The sequence below is a fragment of the Silene latifolia genome, chromosome 3, assembly GCF_048544455.1.
Source record: "Silene latifolia isolate original U9 population chromosome 3, ASM4854445v1, whole genome shotgun sequence".
NCBI lineage: Eukaryota > Viridiplantae > Streptophyta > Magnoliopsida > Caryophyllales > Caryophyllaceae > Silene > Silene latifolia.
In genome coordinates, this window is record NC_133528.1 from 86,920,946 (window position 1) to 86,936,997 (window position 16,052).

Here is a 16,052-nt window from a genome sequence, read left to right on the forward strand (position 1 = left end):
CCAGAATCGAAAGTCGACAGACTCTAAACTATTCCCGACGACATGTCCTTGGCTCGTACCCTCGAGTCGCCTTGGCGTAGCCCTTCCCGACGGCAGGTCCTTGGCTCAAACCCTTTTGAGTCGCCTCGACGTCGCAATGGTCTTCAGGTTGTAATCTTCGATTGACCTGGAGATCATACTTTGATTTTCGCCCTGTCCAAGCCTCAGTCAAAGTGGGGGTCTGTAGATACCCAGTATCTGCACCTTCCAAAAACCACCCGATGATGATCGGACTATAACGTGTTTTTGATATGCGTGCGTGGATTGGCTATACATGAGACGGTTTAATACACTACTCGGATATGAAAAATGATTTCAAAAGTTTTCTAACTTTATTTGCTTTAAAATAACACTATTTAGAGTTAAAACCGTCTTCGGACCCAAAACCGACTCAGAAACCCGCAACTCGAGTCAACCTGAGTCAACCCGAGTCAACCCAAATCCTGAATGTCAAAAATGATGCCATGAATGCCTTTATCATGTCATTTCCATTAAAATGACCCTAATTAGAGTCAAAACCGACACCGAGCCAAAAACCGACTCGAAATTCAAATCCCGGCTCACACGGGTCAAACCCGAGTCAACCACACACAAATTACCTATCCCAAGTAACACCAAAATCATCTTATTAGATGCCCATATTGTTACACGACATCTCATTTCAATACCACAAACCAAACAAGGGATAGAGCAAAGGCCACGTCCAAATTGAAAGGGATAGTACACCCGTTTCAGTCACTAGGTGGCTCGCGCCTCTTTGGGGTGTCTCCTTAGCCTCCAAGAAAACTCAACCGACCTACCATCCCACATTTCTCTATAAATACCCACCATCACACACCATAATCCTTACGCGAGAGTCCGCCCCCTCCTTCTCCCTTAAACTTCTAGACCTGACTTCCTAAGTCACAAAATCGACACGTGTTTACGACCTACCGATCGTAAACACAAGCCTTATACATTTTGTTTGGTACCGTCGCCGTGCATTCGACTGACCCATTTGACCAACTCAATTCATCAATCAACATGTTTTAATTAACATATTTTCAACTCATTTTCAAAACCAAATCCTTTTTTAAGGCACTCTTTTAAACTTCTTTGATCGCGAGTAGTCACAACGAGAAAACCGTCTCTAAAGTCGTCTACGTCGCAAACATCAAAATACGTAAGTTTGAGGGTGTAAACAACTCATTTATTTCATGTCTTTACTGTTTTCATAACTTTATAAGCATGAATGATGCATAACACGATTCAAATATAGGTTAGACGAGCCAAAACCAAGTTTTGGCCTGAGACAGAAGCCCTTTGCTATGCAAAGAGGCTCGCGCCTCTTGTGGGTTCTCGGGTCAGACTCAAACGTGTTTGTTCTCGTCTTTCCTCTTTATTTCATTTCTTATTTGCAATCGGTTTTTACCATTTCAAATGTTTCAAATCAATTCTATGACAAACGTTTTAGCCATATATTATAATCACCCTTGGTTCCATGTACCATGACGGTTCAATCCGTGACTCGGTGATATTAATTGGTTAATTACATTTTAAAGGAAATCCTTTTCTTTTATTTACCATTTTAATTCATTTTTATGATAAACATATTTTGACCATTACAAAAATCATCCTTGGTTCTTTATACCATGACGGTTTATTCCGTGACTCGATAATATTATTGGTTAGTTACAAATTAAAGGGTATTTTAACCCCCTTTTATTTTACTTAGCATCTTTCTCATTTGTTTACATTTGCAAACATATTAGTCATAATTCATAATCATCCTTGGTTCTTTATACCATGTCGATTTAATCCGAGTACGATGACAAACTTGACTAATTACAAATAATTGAACTTAACATAATTAGTTCAAATCAAACATTTTTCTTTTACACATTTTACTATGCCTTTCAAACTTTCAAATACGACAACGAATATTACTAACATAATAGTAATTATTCGGAGTCATGCAAACAATACTTGCAAATCATTTAATCACAAATACGGTTTTAAACAACCTTTTTAACAACCAGAAGACGCCCCTTGGGTCGTCGTCTGACTCGCGCCCCAAAAGGCCGTCTGCTTTCTTATTTAAAAACCTGGGCAGAGCCCTTCCCTCGCCAATAGGCTCGCGCCCCAATGGGGCTGCCTGGCACTGTTCTGTCTCATTTTGATATTTGTCTAGGACAATCCCGATTACGGTTAATCCGAATACATGACGGATCAGATTGACAAGCTTACGTTTTTACACTTTGTCATTTGACACACTTCTTCAAATAAATGGATCGTGTTAAGCATCATAACCCGAATTTGGTAAATGGATGTTTAATTTCCGTTTTCACATGCAAATCAATCTAAATCCAACTCGACATCAACTGATTGATATTTGGATAAACAAACCGACTTAGGAAATCTTCACATGTTAGGTTAAGACTTTTGGATGCGCATTCATGCATTTAAACCGTTTAATCAACTTTTGCACTTAAACAACCACGATCGATCAGTAGAGGCCGCTAACGCGGGCGGGATTGGGTGTCCGATTAAAGGGCTTCCCAATACGTACCCTCACCCCTTACTCAGAACCTTTGGATAGTGGATGGCCTTATCCAGGGCGTACGAGAGTCATTTTAGGCATAGAATGCTAAAAGGGGGACGAGTCCTTATCTTTAGTATCTATGTCAAACACTGCTTTGTGCTTCGTTTGACCGAGGTATAAAGTGGATTTCGAACGGGTTCCAAGCATCCCATAAATGCTTGGTGGCGACTCCGAACATCTCTGCATCGTTTCGAGTCCTTTGCCGAGACGAAACCGACCGATCTAAAGCGATCCGGTCGAAAGCATTTTTACGCCACCGAGCGTGGCTTTCAAACCGCTGCATGTCCACAATTTGGCTTGGCGTGCAGGTGGCCCGTGACTACGGACCGGCAGGCGGCATCTCGCCCGCAGGCCGGCTTGTGGCCCATGTCCACTTATGAGAAGGAGCTACTGGCAGTGGTGTTAGATGTGGAGAAATAGAGACCATACTTAGTAGGAAGACATTTGGTCATCAAGACAGATCACTTAGTCTGAAATTTCTTTTGGGGCAAAAAATCACTAGCTCCTTCCAAAGCAAGTGTTTACCTATATTACTTTGGTTAGATTACGAAGTGGTCTATAGGAAGGGCAAAGAGAACACTGTGGCATATGCTCTTTCAATAGTTTCTGGATCAGAGCTCATGGCTATTATGATAACTCAAGTCAGATCAAATTTGTTACAAAGGGTACAGATGAGTCTCCAAGATCCTGAATGTGATCAGGTAATTCAATCTTTGATAAATAATACAGCGACCACTAGTAAATACAAGTAGAATGATGATCAGTTCACTAGAAAGGGAAGGCTAGTTGTAGGCCCTGATGTTGTATTGAGACAAGAATTGCTAACACTAATGCATTCATCATCTTTTGGGAGCCATTCTGGGGTACATGGGACATATAAGAGGTTGAATTCTTTGTTTTACTGGAAGCATATGAAGAAGATGTCAGGAATTTCATAAGAAAGTGTAGTGTTTGCCAGAAAAACAAGCCTTTATTACAAGCTCCAGCAGGTCTTTTGCAACCATTACCCATACCTGAAGCAATCTGGGTGAACATATCCATGGATTTTGTTGAAGGACTACCAAGGTCACAAGGAAAGGATACGATTTTGGTGGTTGTGGATAGATTGAGTAAATATGCTCATTTTTTACTTTTATCTCATCCATTTGATGCAGCTACTGTGGAAAAGGTTTTCTTTGAACAAGTATTCAAATTGCATGGGAATCCTCAAACTATCATTAGTGATAGAGATAAAATATTTCTGAGCAAATTTTGGCAAGAACTATTCAAGTTACAGCATGTGGAGTTACTTATGTCCACTACATACCATCCGCAAACTGATGGACAGACTGAGGTAGTGAATAAATGCTTAGAAACCTATCTCAGGTGCATGAGTGGTGAGAAGCCTAAAGAGTGGGCAAGCTGGGTGCCTTTAGTTGAATGGTGGTACAACACAACTTCCATTCTGCTACTGGATTTACCCCTTATGAAGTGGTATATGCGCAATCACCACACCTATATGTACCCTATGTGAGTGGTGATAGTCCTGTTGCTGCAGTTGATAGGAGTTTGAAGGCCACGGAAGAGTGTATTACTATGCTCAAATTCCATCTAACACGAGCCTAATCCGGGATGAAGAGTCAAAGTGACAAACGTAGAACTGATAGAGTGTTTGACATTGGTGATTTGGTTTATGTCAAATTGCAGCCTTACAGACAACATTCAGTGGTTTATAGGTCATACAATAAACTTGCTCCCAGGTACTTTGGTCCTTTTGAGATAATTAGGAAGTTTGGAGAGGTTGCTTACAAGTTGGAACTTCCTCCCAATTCTAAGATACATCCAGTTTTCCATATATCTCTGCTTAAGAAACATCATGGGAATTTCTCAATCAGAGTTACTCTACTAGCCCTGGATGATAATGGCTTAATTCGTGCTGAGCCAGTAGCGGTGCTGGAAAGGAAGATGATGAAGAAGGGCAATCATGCTGTTGTCTACTTACTCATACAATGGTCTAATAGTTCACAGGAAGATGCTACATGGGAACCTTATGATGATATAGAAAAGAGGTTTCTTGAATTCCAAATTGCATAAACTTGAGGACAAGTTTCATATTAAGGGAAGTGGTTTGTAACAGAATTTCTGTTACAAAAGCCACGTCAGCTGAAGCAAGCTGGCAATAGGCTGGCTGTTAAACTCTAACTACTTTTCCCGCTTAAACATTTGTGTATAAATAGTAGTTGAGCTGTTTAAAATTAGTTAGCTTACATTTTACATAAATATCTCTCACAAATTCTCTGTAATCTTTTAGCTAAGAACATTGATTAATTACTCTTGTAATCTTGTTCTTGAAAGCTAATACAATTCAATCTTTCAATCGAATTCCTTTCTTCAATTTAGGATTCCTTTGATTGATTTGCCTCTTGTAGTACATTCTCCTATTACAGTGGATTAATTTCACAATTTCACAAAGTTATGGGGTCAATCACCACTTCCCCGATTATACATATGATTTTAAAATTCATTGGGTAATTATTTAGGTTTCAATAAAATTAGAGATTTTGTTAAACATTAATACCTGTGAAATGTTAGAAGTAAACTTGAGGAGTTGAGAATATGGATGATGATGATCAAGACAAATGCGAGGAGTTGATGATTGATAAACACGCTTTTGATTAGTGATCTCACTAGTCACTGCTGTGGTTCATATGCAAAGAAAGACGACGGAAATACAATATCATGTGTTTCATGGCCACTAATTACCCATCGCGCTAAGACTGATGATAAAAAGCATTAAAACGTAGTGATAATTTGATATTTAGTTGGATGAGGATTGAGGAGCTCTTCTGCTTCTCAACTACGTATTGATAGCTGCTTGGATTTCCTCTAAACTTCTGCCTTTTGTTTCAGGTACCACTTTAATCACAAATATTATTGCAGCTGCATTTATTGCTGCGTAGATAATGAAAGTGCCTGAACAACAATACATGATGATTAACCAACAATACACAATGAAAGTGCCTTTTGTTTCAGGTACCATGTATAACTATTTAAATCTACAATACTGTCTAAGATTAAGTATGAGAACATACCATAAGAGCTCCATTGCATCAAAAAATTAAACGTATATGATATTATCCAAGCTCCGAACCAGTTAACCAGTGTCGCCAGCCCTCCAGCAGCTCCTTTCACATTTATAGGGAAGATCTGCAAGAGATACCAGTTACTAAACTGACATCAAATAATTTCACTTGGATTGTATCACGACACTGACTCTAACATGACACTTAAAACAACGACATAAGGTACTTTGTAAGGTATCATCACCTCTGACATTACAACCCAAGGAACAGCTCCCATTCCAACCGAAAAGGCGGATATATACACCTAAAACATGTAACAACGTTAACAGTTTGTCTTAAAATTCGTTTTATCAGTATCATTGCTAAATATTTCAATTTTATTCCTTCCGAGTGTTTACCAGTATACCGATGACTGCTAGTATTGCTGCTGCTTTCTCTGATGAGTGGTGAGCCTATATCATTCAGAGAACATGTAAGTATGAACATGAGAACATCTAACATTGCTGTATTAAATTGGCTGTAGCTTTTAGTTCTGTAAATACTTTACCTTGAGATAAAAAGCAATTGCTGTCAACAGGCAACCTATAACTAGTCCAAAAGCAGAAACCTGCCACAAGAAAAATAATTAAATGCCTCTTAAAAAGGGATGCAACAGCAACAGCGCATTAAGAGGAATCGTAGATGCACAATCTTTACCCATTTAGTAATAAACTGAAAAAAGCTAAGAAATTATTTCTGAATGAATCGTGATGGATATTGCGTAGAAAACTACATCAATTGATTGTCGGTTCATGGTATAAGTGAACAATGAATCTATTTTCCTTCATTTTGTAACATTCCAAAGACAAAAGATTGGGAGTCTTGCGAATCCTCTGGAACTAAATACTTGGCCCTATATGTAAAATATATATGAACAACATAATTTATAGAGAAAAAAAGTAGTGATAATTACCAAAAGAAGAGGCTTTCGTCCTGCTTTGTCAATCAGAGTTGCTCCAGCAGCAGTAATTACTACCTGCAGGGAAAATTTCTCAAATGAAAAGCTATTAATTAATTTTCTGAAGAAGTGGTTAATTTATGATGTTAACCTGAAGAAGAGCATATATTACAGTCCCAATGCTAGGTGAAAATCCTGTATACATGTTATTAGCAATTTGTCAGGATCGGAAATAACTAATGATCTCGATCTGAACTTGAAATAAACTTTTACCTGCTGTCTCAAAAATGTTGCTTACATAGAAGCAGATACCATTGATTCCTCCAAACTGTTGAAAGACCATCAATCCAACTCCTATCTGGCATCACAGCAATTACAATAGCAGTTAGAGTAGTATTTACTTTTGACTGCATTCCTGCCAGGCTAATGGATTTGAGTTTCCTGTTAGAAATGTAGGAGTGCTAACATACGGAGTAATAACCTTTGGGTCCATGTAATTAGGGGCACTGATCTAATAATCTAAACAAAAAGTGTTATTAGCCGGCTATCCAGTTATATGCCGTAATGGCCTGGATAAGTTCACGACAAATGATTTCGAGATCAAGGAAGAAACCAATATCTACCACGGCCGCACTAGTTTATTTTATGAATTGAAGTGGTACATATGCTTATAGTTGAAAGCAACTAATACAAGCCTTACCGTCATAGAACGTAAATATCTCTTCTGAAACAAATCAAAGATATTAGCTTTGGGCAGCCTCTCAAGTTCTTCTATGTAGTCCTGTAAGAAGAGATCAAATTATGTAAATATGAAAATTTTAATCTGTATTCAACAGTTGAATTTTATTCTCAAAGTACAGCTGGTGATAAATTACTTGGATCTCAGTTGCCTCGTGGCTTATGTCTGAATCCTTCCCTCTGAGTTTCTGAAGTGCAACTTCGAAATCCTTATGAGCTCCTCTTTTTGCCTGTATTGCATCACGTGCAACTTAATTTATGTATTTGCCACTGGTCAATGTAATTCTCAGCACAATGTCCATTATGGTCATTCGGAAAGAATCTATCTGTTCTTTCAGTATTGTTTTCTACTTAGGGGCGATAAGGTTGCACACTTGCACAAGTCCGAAAACACTAGCACAATGTCGACCCAGGGTCAATATATAGGAGTGGAGGACCCTTTGAGAGCCATTGAGGCATTGTTGTAATGTTGTTGCTCTATTAGAATTAAAAAATGTCAAGATATAGCTCACCCATGATAAAGGCACATGTGAGTATCCCACATTGGAAAAAGAGGAGAGAGTTGTTTATCAGATCAACCAAGGAGTTACTTCACCCATTGCCAATTGGTTTTGGGATGGAATCTCCTTGGACTTATAAGCCGGACTCTCTCTCCTCCATGCGGGGCCTGATAACGGAACTTATGATAGTATCAGAGCCCATGGTCGAGAAAACTAAAACAAAGACCTAGACATGAAAAATAGAAAAAGAAAAACTGGTCCAGAAGGACCTCACATCTGAGGGGAGTGTTAAGATACAGCTCACCCATGATAAAGGCACATGTGAGTATGAAGTTACTCCACCCATTGCCAATTGGTTTTGGAATGGAACCTCCTTGGACTTATAAGCCGGACTCTCTCTCCTCCATGCGGGTGCGGCTCAGGCCCGATAACGGAACTTATCAAAATTATATATGGTGTGATATCGAAAATGTAGGACAGAGGCTGATTAAAGCCTGGAAAATTACACGCCTTGATAAACATCGAAAACATAGGTAGGAGTTATAACTAGGTTGTGGAAACTGGAATGTAATCCAAATAACATTGTAATGGAGGAGTTGGGAGTCTGTAAGTCTGTAACAAGCGAACCTACTAATAAACGTGGTCTTACGAGTCTGAACTCATACAAATTTGTAATGGTTTTGATGGTCTTACCAGCCACCTAGGTGATTCTGGAATGAAAAAAAGGCCTAAAATCAGAACGGCGCATGGAATAAGTCCTGCAACATTAACCCTGCTCTTCAATACTCGATACATTATCCAATACTTGTCAATCTTATGTTAACATAATAAAATGTTGAAATTAAATAGAATTTGACCTGTTAATGCTAGTACCCTCCATGGCAAGACTATCCCTATAATAAATGCAACTGAAACTCCTGTGCAAATCATGACCTGTGGTACAGATCCAAGTAGGATAATTTCGTATAGCCAAATACTCAAATTACTGATATGCATATGAAATGGGAACAATATTTGCATGGTCATGATCAGTAAAAAATTATAGACATATGAAAAACTGACTTGGTTTAATGTTGTTAGTGCTCCGCGAAGTTCTACAGGTGCTATTTCAGCAATGTAGACTGGTGCCTGTTGAGTAAATTAATAAATTTATAAATAGCAACGTAAAATTCATGATGAGTAAAAAAAATAATAAATGAATGAGAATGAAAATAGTAGTAATAATGTATAGAGGAAGATACATACCACATAGGAGAAGGCACCCATTCCATATCCCCCTGCCAATCTTCCTACATCTAAGGCTACAGTACCCTTGTTTCGTAACAGTAAAGTATATCAGAAACTAAGTGAGTTGAGTTTCTTAAAACATTTGACATTTTTAAAAAGGGTTGACACTTGAAAATATGGGCAAACGTTTATATAGTTGACCTTCAAAATTAAATGGTTACGATAAAAATGGGGTGGAGAGTATATTTGTATATGATGGTCAAACCTGGGCAAAGTAGATAGCCAGCCATCCAGCGATACAGAAAGCAGAGTACACCCTCATGGCCTGCAATTGCAAACGTATTATAAGACTCGAGTTTATTTATTTAAAATATTGGATTTGTAGTAAGTAGTTTATTTAATTTGGTGAGAGACATTAGTGAGTTGATTTAAGGTAGTTGATAGAATCATACCCCTTTTCGGCCTATAAAATCTGCTATAGGTCCACTTGTGATAGCGCCGACCATTGCTCCAAAAGTAAGAATAGAACCGAAAAGTGAAAACTGCATCAACAACATGTATACAACATTTGGAACATGAATAGTTGGGCTAATATCATGGTTGCATCCATAGCTATTGAGGGAGGATAAGAAGTTTTTTTAAGGTATTGAGTCCACTCCTAGGAAGGAGGTCATTTTCATTTTTCAATCAATAGGGAATGACTAAGTGACCCCGGCCGAATAGAGAGCATTGTACTACAAACAACTCTCAGCTATATGAGCTCAAATAAAATCGGAGTTGGCAAACCTGAGCTGTAGAAAGACCAAGTTCGGAAGTAATGCCAGATTGAGTTGGAGAAGAGTAGCCTGCCTGAAAATAATGTCATCGTATAAGTATATGTATATACACTCTTCAGCATTCAACTAAATTAAAAAGTGTTCTTAAAAATACATAACAAGTTAACAACGATTTTTTTTTTTTTTTTTTTTTTGATGCTCAAGGGTTTCGAACACAGGTTATGAGTTTACCAAATAAAACGGTAAAAGAGGACTTACACAAGCTCCGAATTCATAGGAGCCACAGACTGCAACAAAAGTGGTTAAATAAACCATCCATGGATGCCCTTTGCTTTCGTGTGTATTTATCAATGGTCTTTGTATTTCTTCCACCAAAAAAGCCGCCTCATCATCTCCTTTCTCCATATCGTTTTGCATCGATTTTCAGCTTTCAAGTGACAAAATCAAAGGATATACTTGACAGTAGAAAAATTGTGGAATTAAATGGCAGTGATGTTTTTTGGAGTGTTGTAGGTAGTAGTGGACTAGTAGTAGTAGTAGTAGATAGTAGTACCATCAGTCCATGTTAAAGTATCCAACTTGGTAAGTGATATGCGCTGATTCAAGAGTCGCGATTCTCGCGAATCGTGATCTTGTCTTCATTGCCTGCCGCATAATTTCAAATAATTTAATTTATGGGTACCTCAAGAATTTTATCTTCTTATAAAAATAATTATGGTGCTAATTTTCACGTATACATTTTAATTATCACAGGACACCATTGACAATTGTACCTCTCTCATTTCCCCTCCCATCTTCCCTTTTTAATTTCTTTCTAATCTATTTTGTCTAACTAATTTTAAGTCCGTGCAAAAAATGCACGAGTTATTTTTTAAATTATAATATCTAAAATTTGTTAGATAATAATATGATTAGTTAGGGCGTGATATTGTTATATAATAATAGAACAACATGATTAATTATAATAATAAAATTGTTATAACTTAAGTTCGTGCAGGTAATACTTTATAGGATTTAATATTCAAATATTTAAGTAACTAATGTACTAATAAATGAACCTTTTAAATATTTTAGATATTCGTCTTAAAACTAAAATAGGTCTAGTTATAATGCCCCACTGGCTAGATAAGACAATTATTTTGTCAGGAACTTTCTTTTGTCTTATTCATTCTATTTTACACAACTTAAGATTAAAAAGGATATGTCGTTTTAAATGATAACTAATTCTATTACCACGGAATGGTGAAATGATTTTTGAAGTATGTTTTTTTAAAAAAAATTTAAGATCTTTTTTATCTTAGGAAATATAATTGGAGACCCTTTTCTTATAAGCCAATAAGTGCAAATATAAATGTTATTTATAAAAACTTATAAACTCTAAGAAATCTGTAAATTTTACTCAAAATTGTTATGTTAGGGATAATATACTAGGTCACAGTGGCCCAAATAAGTTGCAGAATTTCGAAAGTAAAGGAAAAAATAAGACTGAATCCTATAAGCCACTAAGTATTATAAAAAAAAATAGATTGAAGAATAGTTCAACACTACGTTAATTTTTTGATAGCTTTTTTTTTTAATATCAAATATTTAGCATGAGCATAGATTGTTAAACCGCTCAATGACTTTATTCAAAACTTAACATTGCAAAATTAAAACCAACATGCAACCATCTCTAGTTATTATTTTTCGAAAAATGACTAATTTGATCTACTAACCTAACTTTGACTTTAATAAAAATAAAAGGTTCCGAAAGTTGTATTTAAATTTATGTATACTATGCTCATGATGGTCCCGGACTCGATTGTCATAAATGACATAGAATAAGTTGTTATTAGTCATATTTTGTGAGATTTATTGATGACTTATGACAGGGTGAGTGAATAGACATTTTAAAATTGAAGAGTGATTTTATGATAATATGTTACTCGTTTCCGCTTTTCTTTGAACCTTTTCTACTATTAGGTGTTAAAATAAACTTTCTTTTATATAGTAATTTGATAATAAAGAAACAGTAATTAGATAATAAAATATAGTAGTTGACATGATTGAGGATAATGTGCTTAACTCAAAATATGCTTTACGTACATTGTATCCCCCTTCTTAATTACCGCCTTGATTGTTATTTGTTTGTTTAGCTCAATTAATTTGAAATGTCCAATTCTAGTCATTTAACTTGTGCGGTTACATAAATATGAGACACTAACTTAAAAAAAGTACGATAGATGAGAAACTATTGGAAGTTTGTAACTTACGTTGTTATAAAAACGAAAAATAATATATAGTACTACATACACCACCTTGCTTAACACGTGTGATTAGGTATTTTGCTCTACAGTTTGTCGGCCTAGTCGTCCCAAATGAAATGTAAAAAGAAATGAGATACTCAGTGCTCCATAGTTACAACGCTAAATTCACTTCTTCTAAGTTGTCAATAAATAATTACAACATAAATCTAAATAATAAAAGCTAACAAATCCATCTTCTAGACAACAAAATTATTACCATGTATATGTTGATCATATGATGAGAGCAGAGTCTTGCATTTGAGGATAATTATTCTTTCCTCAGTCCTAGACTTCTAAACATTTATTTATCTTTGTTAAACTCTAACAAAAATTGGCAAACAATTGATCCACGACGGAAATAGTAGTGTGTTTTGGTAAGCAACCCAACTCGTAAGCTTCTTGAATTGTATTTGTGTTTAAATGTCCACATTAGTAGTTTGAAAGACCGGTTAGGTTACTAATTCACTATAACATTTAAGAGATTTCAATTGGACATAATGATGCGTATGGCAGGACGATTAATAAACGACCTAATGCGAATATCGACCACATGGAAGAGGTTGTGCTTAATTTAGAGGACCGAGCAAAACCAAGCCCAAATAATGCATTATTCACACACAAAAATTGGATGGGCTCAAATAAAAGAATGGAAGTATGTGCAATCGAGACTCAAGACCCGTGGGAACGCTGCAACCGTGTGAGAACAAGAGGAATGCCGTGTGGGAACAAGAGAAAAGAGAGGAAGGTGGCGGCACCAAGGGAGAGGAATCTCATTTTATATTTTTGCATTTTCAACCTAGTTTGAATAAAAGTTGACAAAAAGGTCTAGGTTGTAAGTTCTATGTATTCATTCATCCTAGAACTTACAAACTAGCATTAAATGCTTGCTTGGAGGCCAAGGCTTTTGTCCTATATAAAGGACCTAGCCTCCTCATTTGTAAATAATCCAAAGTTGAAGTAAACACATTTTAGAGAGAGAAACTTGTTGGTTTCAATCTTTTTCAAAGAGTCGATGATTTCGAGTCTTGCCTTAAACTAAGGACGTGCTCATGATTTGAGTTGAATTTGCTTGACGCGTTTCGAGTAATTCCCCATTGTTATCGCTATAGGTCTAGTGATAGCAAATATCCCATTGGTTCGATCTCTTCACAAGAAATCGAAGCAAATATCCTTTTATTCTTGCACAACATAAACACAAAAACCAAACAAAAGGACTTCCGCTTCGCCCATATCACGCCAAGTGACACGAACTGGTCGGGTTGCACCTAGTGCATTCGGATCTTTCGCCTCACTTGAATCCACAATAAAGTCTTCCGCTCCGCATACGCTTCAAATGGTATCAGAGCTTCGGCTCTTGATCACCCCAAAAAAATCAAGACGGTCCTAAGGAGGTCCCAATCAGTTGATAGTTGAATATCCAACGCGCTTGGTATTCAAAGATTAAACTCGGCGAGGTAGTTGAGGTTTAATCGATTGGATCTTGAAGGCACGGTTTGAACAAAAAAAAAAAACTGTTCACGGTACTGTTCACTGTACTGTTCACGGTACTGTTCACCAGTGAAAAAAAAAAAAAAAAAAAAAAAAAAAAAGAAGGAATTTCGAAAATTCAAAACAACCAACATAACAATGGACTTCGACGATCTCAATTTTCTTAAGAGTCTCCAAAAAGCCTTGAAGAATTTGCAAGAAGCCGATTCCAAATTGCAGCCTAGACGAGAACGAGTCATTGACGAGTTCAACGTAAGTGAACTACCCGAGTTCACAGGAGGAACGGATCCCGAGGCTTATCTCGAATGGGAGAGACAAATTGAACGAGTGTTTGATTTCAAGGGTCTGGATGACGCGAAATGCTGCAAGTACGCTATTCGAAGACTTAGTGGAGAGGCTTCACTATGGTATGAGAGTTTGAAAGCAAGGCGTGCTCGCGCTAGAAAAAAGAAACTATCATCTTGGGAATCTCTTAAACACAAATTGCGCAAGAGATATGTTCCAGCAACTTATAGGCCCGCGACTTATCGTAAGATCGCCAATCTTAACCAAGGGAGCCTTCGTGTCTCTGAATACATCGACGAGTTTGATAATCTCACTCTAATGAGGGAATTGGAAGAGAGTGAACAATTAAAGATGTTTGAAGCACAAGGAAAAGCTAAATTGCCAACAATTTATGACGAGTTGTTTGATGAGGAGGAACGATTGAGTGATGCGTTCAATTTCGAAGAAAGAGAAAAGGACGAGATTATAGAGCCATTGAGTGACGATGATCAAATTAAAGATGTGATTGAAGATGACATATTTGTCAACTTGGATGAACCTCATGCGGGAGGTACTTCTTTATTCGATCCAAATCTACCAATTGTTTTTGATGAAGAATTGGAAGACGTTTATGACGAAACTCACATGGAAGAAGGTGATCGTACAAGTTATGACGATGCAACTCAAGACAATCCTAATCTTGTGCCAATCTCGGATGAGGAAATCAAGGATGTTTTCCCCAAGGAACTACCCGCTGGTTTACCATCTATTAGAGGGATCGAACGCCAAATTGATCTCATTCCCGAAGCTTCGTTACCGAACAAAGCAGCCTATCGATGCAACCCAATGGAAACAAAAGAGTTGCAACGGCAAATGGAGGAGCTAATGGATCGAGGCTATGTTCGTGAAAACCTGATTCCATGTGCCGTCCCTACTCTACTTGTCCCAAAGAAGGATGGGACGTGGCGAATGTGCATCGATAGTCAAGCCATGACCAACATAACTATCAAGTATCGTTTTCCTACCCCAAGGCTTAACGACATGCTTGATGAGTTACATGGGTCCGAGATCTTTTCTAAGATCGACTTGAGGAGTGGTTATCACCAGATGCGAATGAGAGAAAGGGATAGGTGGAAAACCGCGTTCAAGAATAGACATGGGTTATACGAGTGGGCCGTCATGCCATTCGGATTAACCAATGCTCCGAGTACTTTTATGCGACTCATGAACGAGGTACTCAAACCTTTCTTGAGCAGATTTGTTGTCGTCTATTTGGATGACATTTTGGGGTACAATCGAATTGAGAAAGAACATTCCTTACACCTTCGAGAGGTGTCCGACATACTTCGAGGGCAGAAACTCTATGAAAAGAAGGAGAAGTGGTCGTTGTGGGTCGAGAGTGTCATCTTTCTCGACTATATGGTATCTAAAGACGGGGTTTCGGCGGATCAAATCAAACTTGAAGCAATCAAGTCATGGCCTACTCCTGAGACCACCACGGAGGTCCGATCATTTCATGGACTCGCATCATTCTATCGGAGGTTCATTCGGGACTTTAGTACCATTACTAGTCCTATCACCGAGTGTACGAAAAGGGGAACCTTCGTATGGACCCCAGCCGCTCAAAAGGAGTTCGAAACCATTATTCCGAAACTTTGCGAGGCACCGTTATTGGCACTCCCGGATTTCACTCAACCATTTGAGATGGAATGTGACGCAAGCGGTGTTAGAATTGGAGCCGTACTAATACAAGGAAAGCGACCCATCGCTTATTTCTCCGAGAAATTGAATGGAGCCCGGCTCAATTACTCGACGTACGACAAAGAATTTTATGCTATCGTGAGAGCTCTTCAACGTTGGAGTCACTACCTTTGGCCGAGTCATTTCATCCTCCACTCGGACCACGAATCACTGAAGCACATCAATGGACAACAAAAGTTAAATCCACGGCATGCCCAGTGGGTGGAGTTCCTACTGAAGGAAATGTAGATTCATATACACTTTAACATACTCATATATGTCTAAAATAATTTGTCATAAAATTAAAACGGATTTTATGCATGCAAACAATAATATAAAAGAAGAGAAATAATGTCCTTACATTCAATATTTCGGCTATATTGGGCACAAGAGAGATCACCTTTCTCTTCTTGTT

The 16,052-nt window shown here is 37.7% G+C and overlaps 1 protein-coding gene across 1 annotated transcript; it reads right to left on the minus strand.

The window, feature by feature from the left end:
- Positions 1-5,230: 5,230 nt before the first annotated feature.
- Positions 5,231-10,401, minus strand: LOC141647763 (sugar transporter ERD6-like 7). The gene is made up of 18 exons (XM_074456092.1): positions 10,119-10,401; positions 9,871-9,933; positions 9,537-9,626; positions 9,350-9,409; positions 9,103-9,168; positions 8,920-8,985; positions 8,715-8,790; positions 8,551-8,615; positions 7,495-7,587; positions 7,320-7,400; positions 6,893-6,977; positions 6,771-6,814; positions 6,635-6,697; positions 6,230-6,289; positions 6,081-6,134; positions 5,927-5,986; positions 5,692-5,806; positions 5,231-5,572 (listed from the first exon to the last, which is right to left on the minus strand). The coding sequence occupies exons 1-18, from the start codon at positions 10,275-10,277 to the stop codon at positions 5,457-5,459; spliced, it is 1,416 nt and encodes a 471-aa protein (XP_074312193.1). The 5' UTR covers positions 10,278-10,401; the 3' UTR covers positions 5,231-5,456.
- Positions 10,402-16,052: the final 5,651 nt, after the last annotated feature.

Bases quoted from the DNA above. Each gene is read 5' to 3' on its own strand.
- LOC141647763 (XM_074456092.1), bottom strand. From the start codon at position 10,277: ATGCAAAACGATATGGAGAAAGGAGATGATGAGGCGGCTTTTTTGGTG. The intron at 9,934-10,118 runs GTAAGTCCTCTT...CATTATTTTCAG, and splicing joins CCTATGAATTCGGAGCTTGT to GCAGGCTACTCTTCTCCAAC. The intron at 6,290-6,634 runs GTAATTATCACT...TTCTTGTGGCAG, and splicing joins GACGAAAGCCTCTTCTTTTG to GTTTCTGCTTTTGGACTAGT.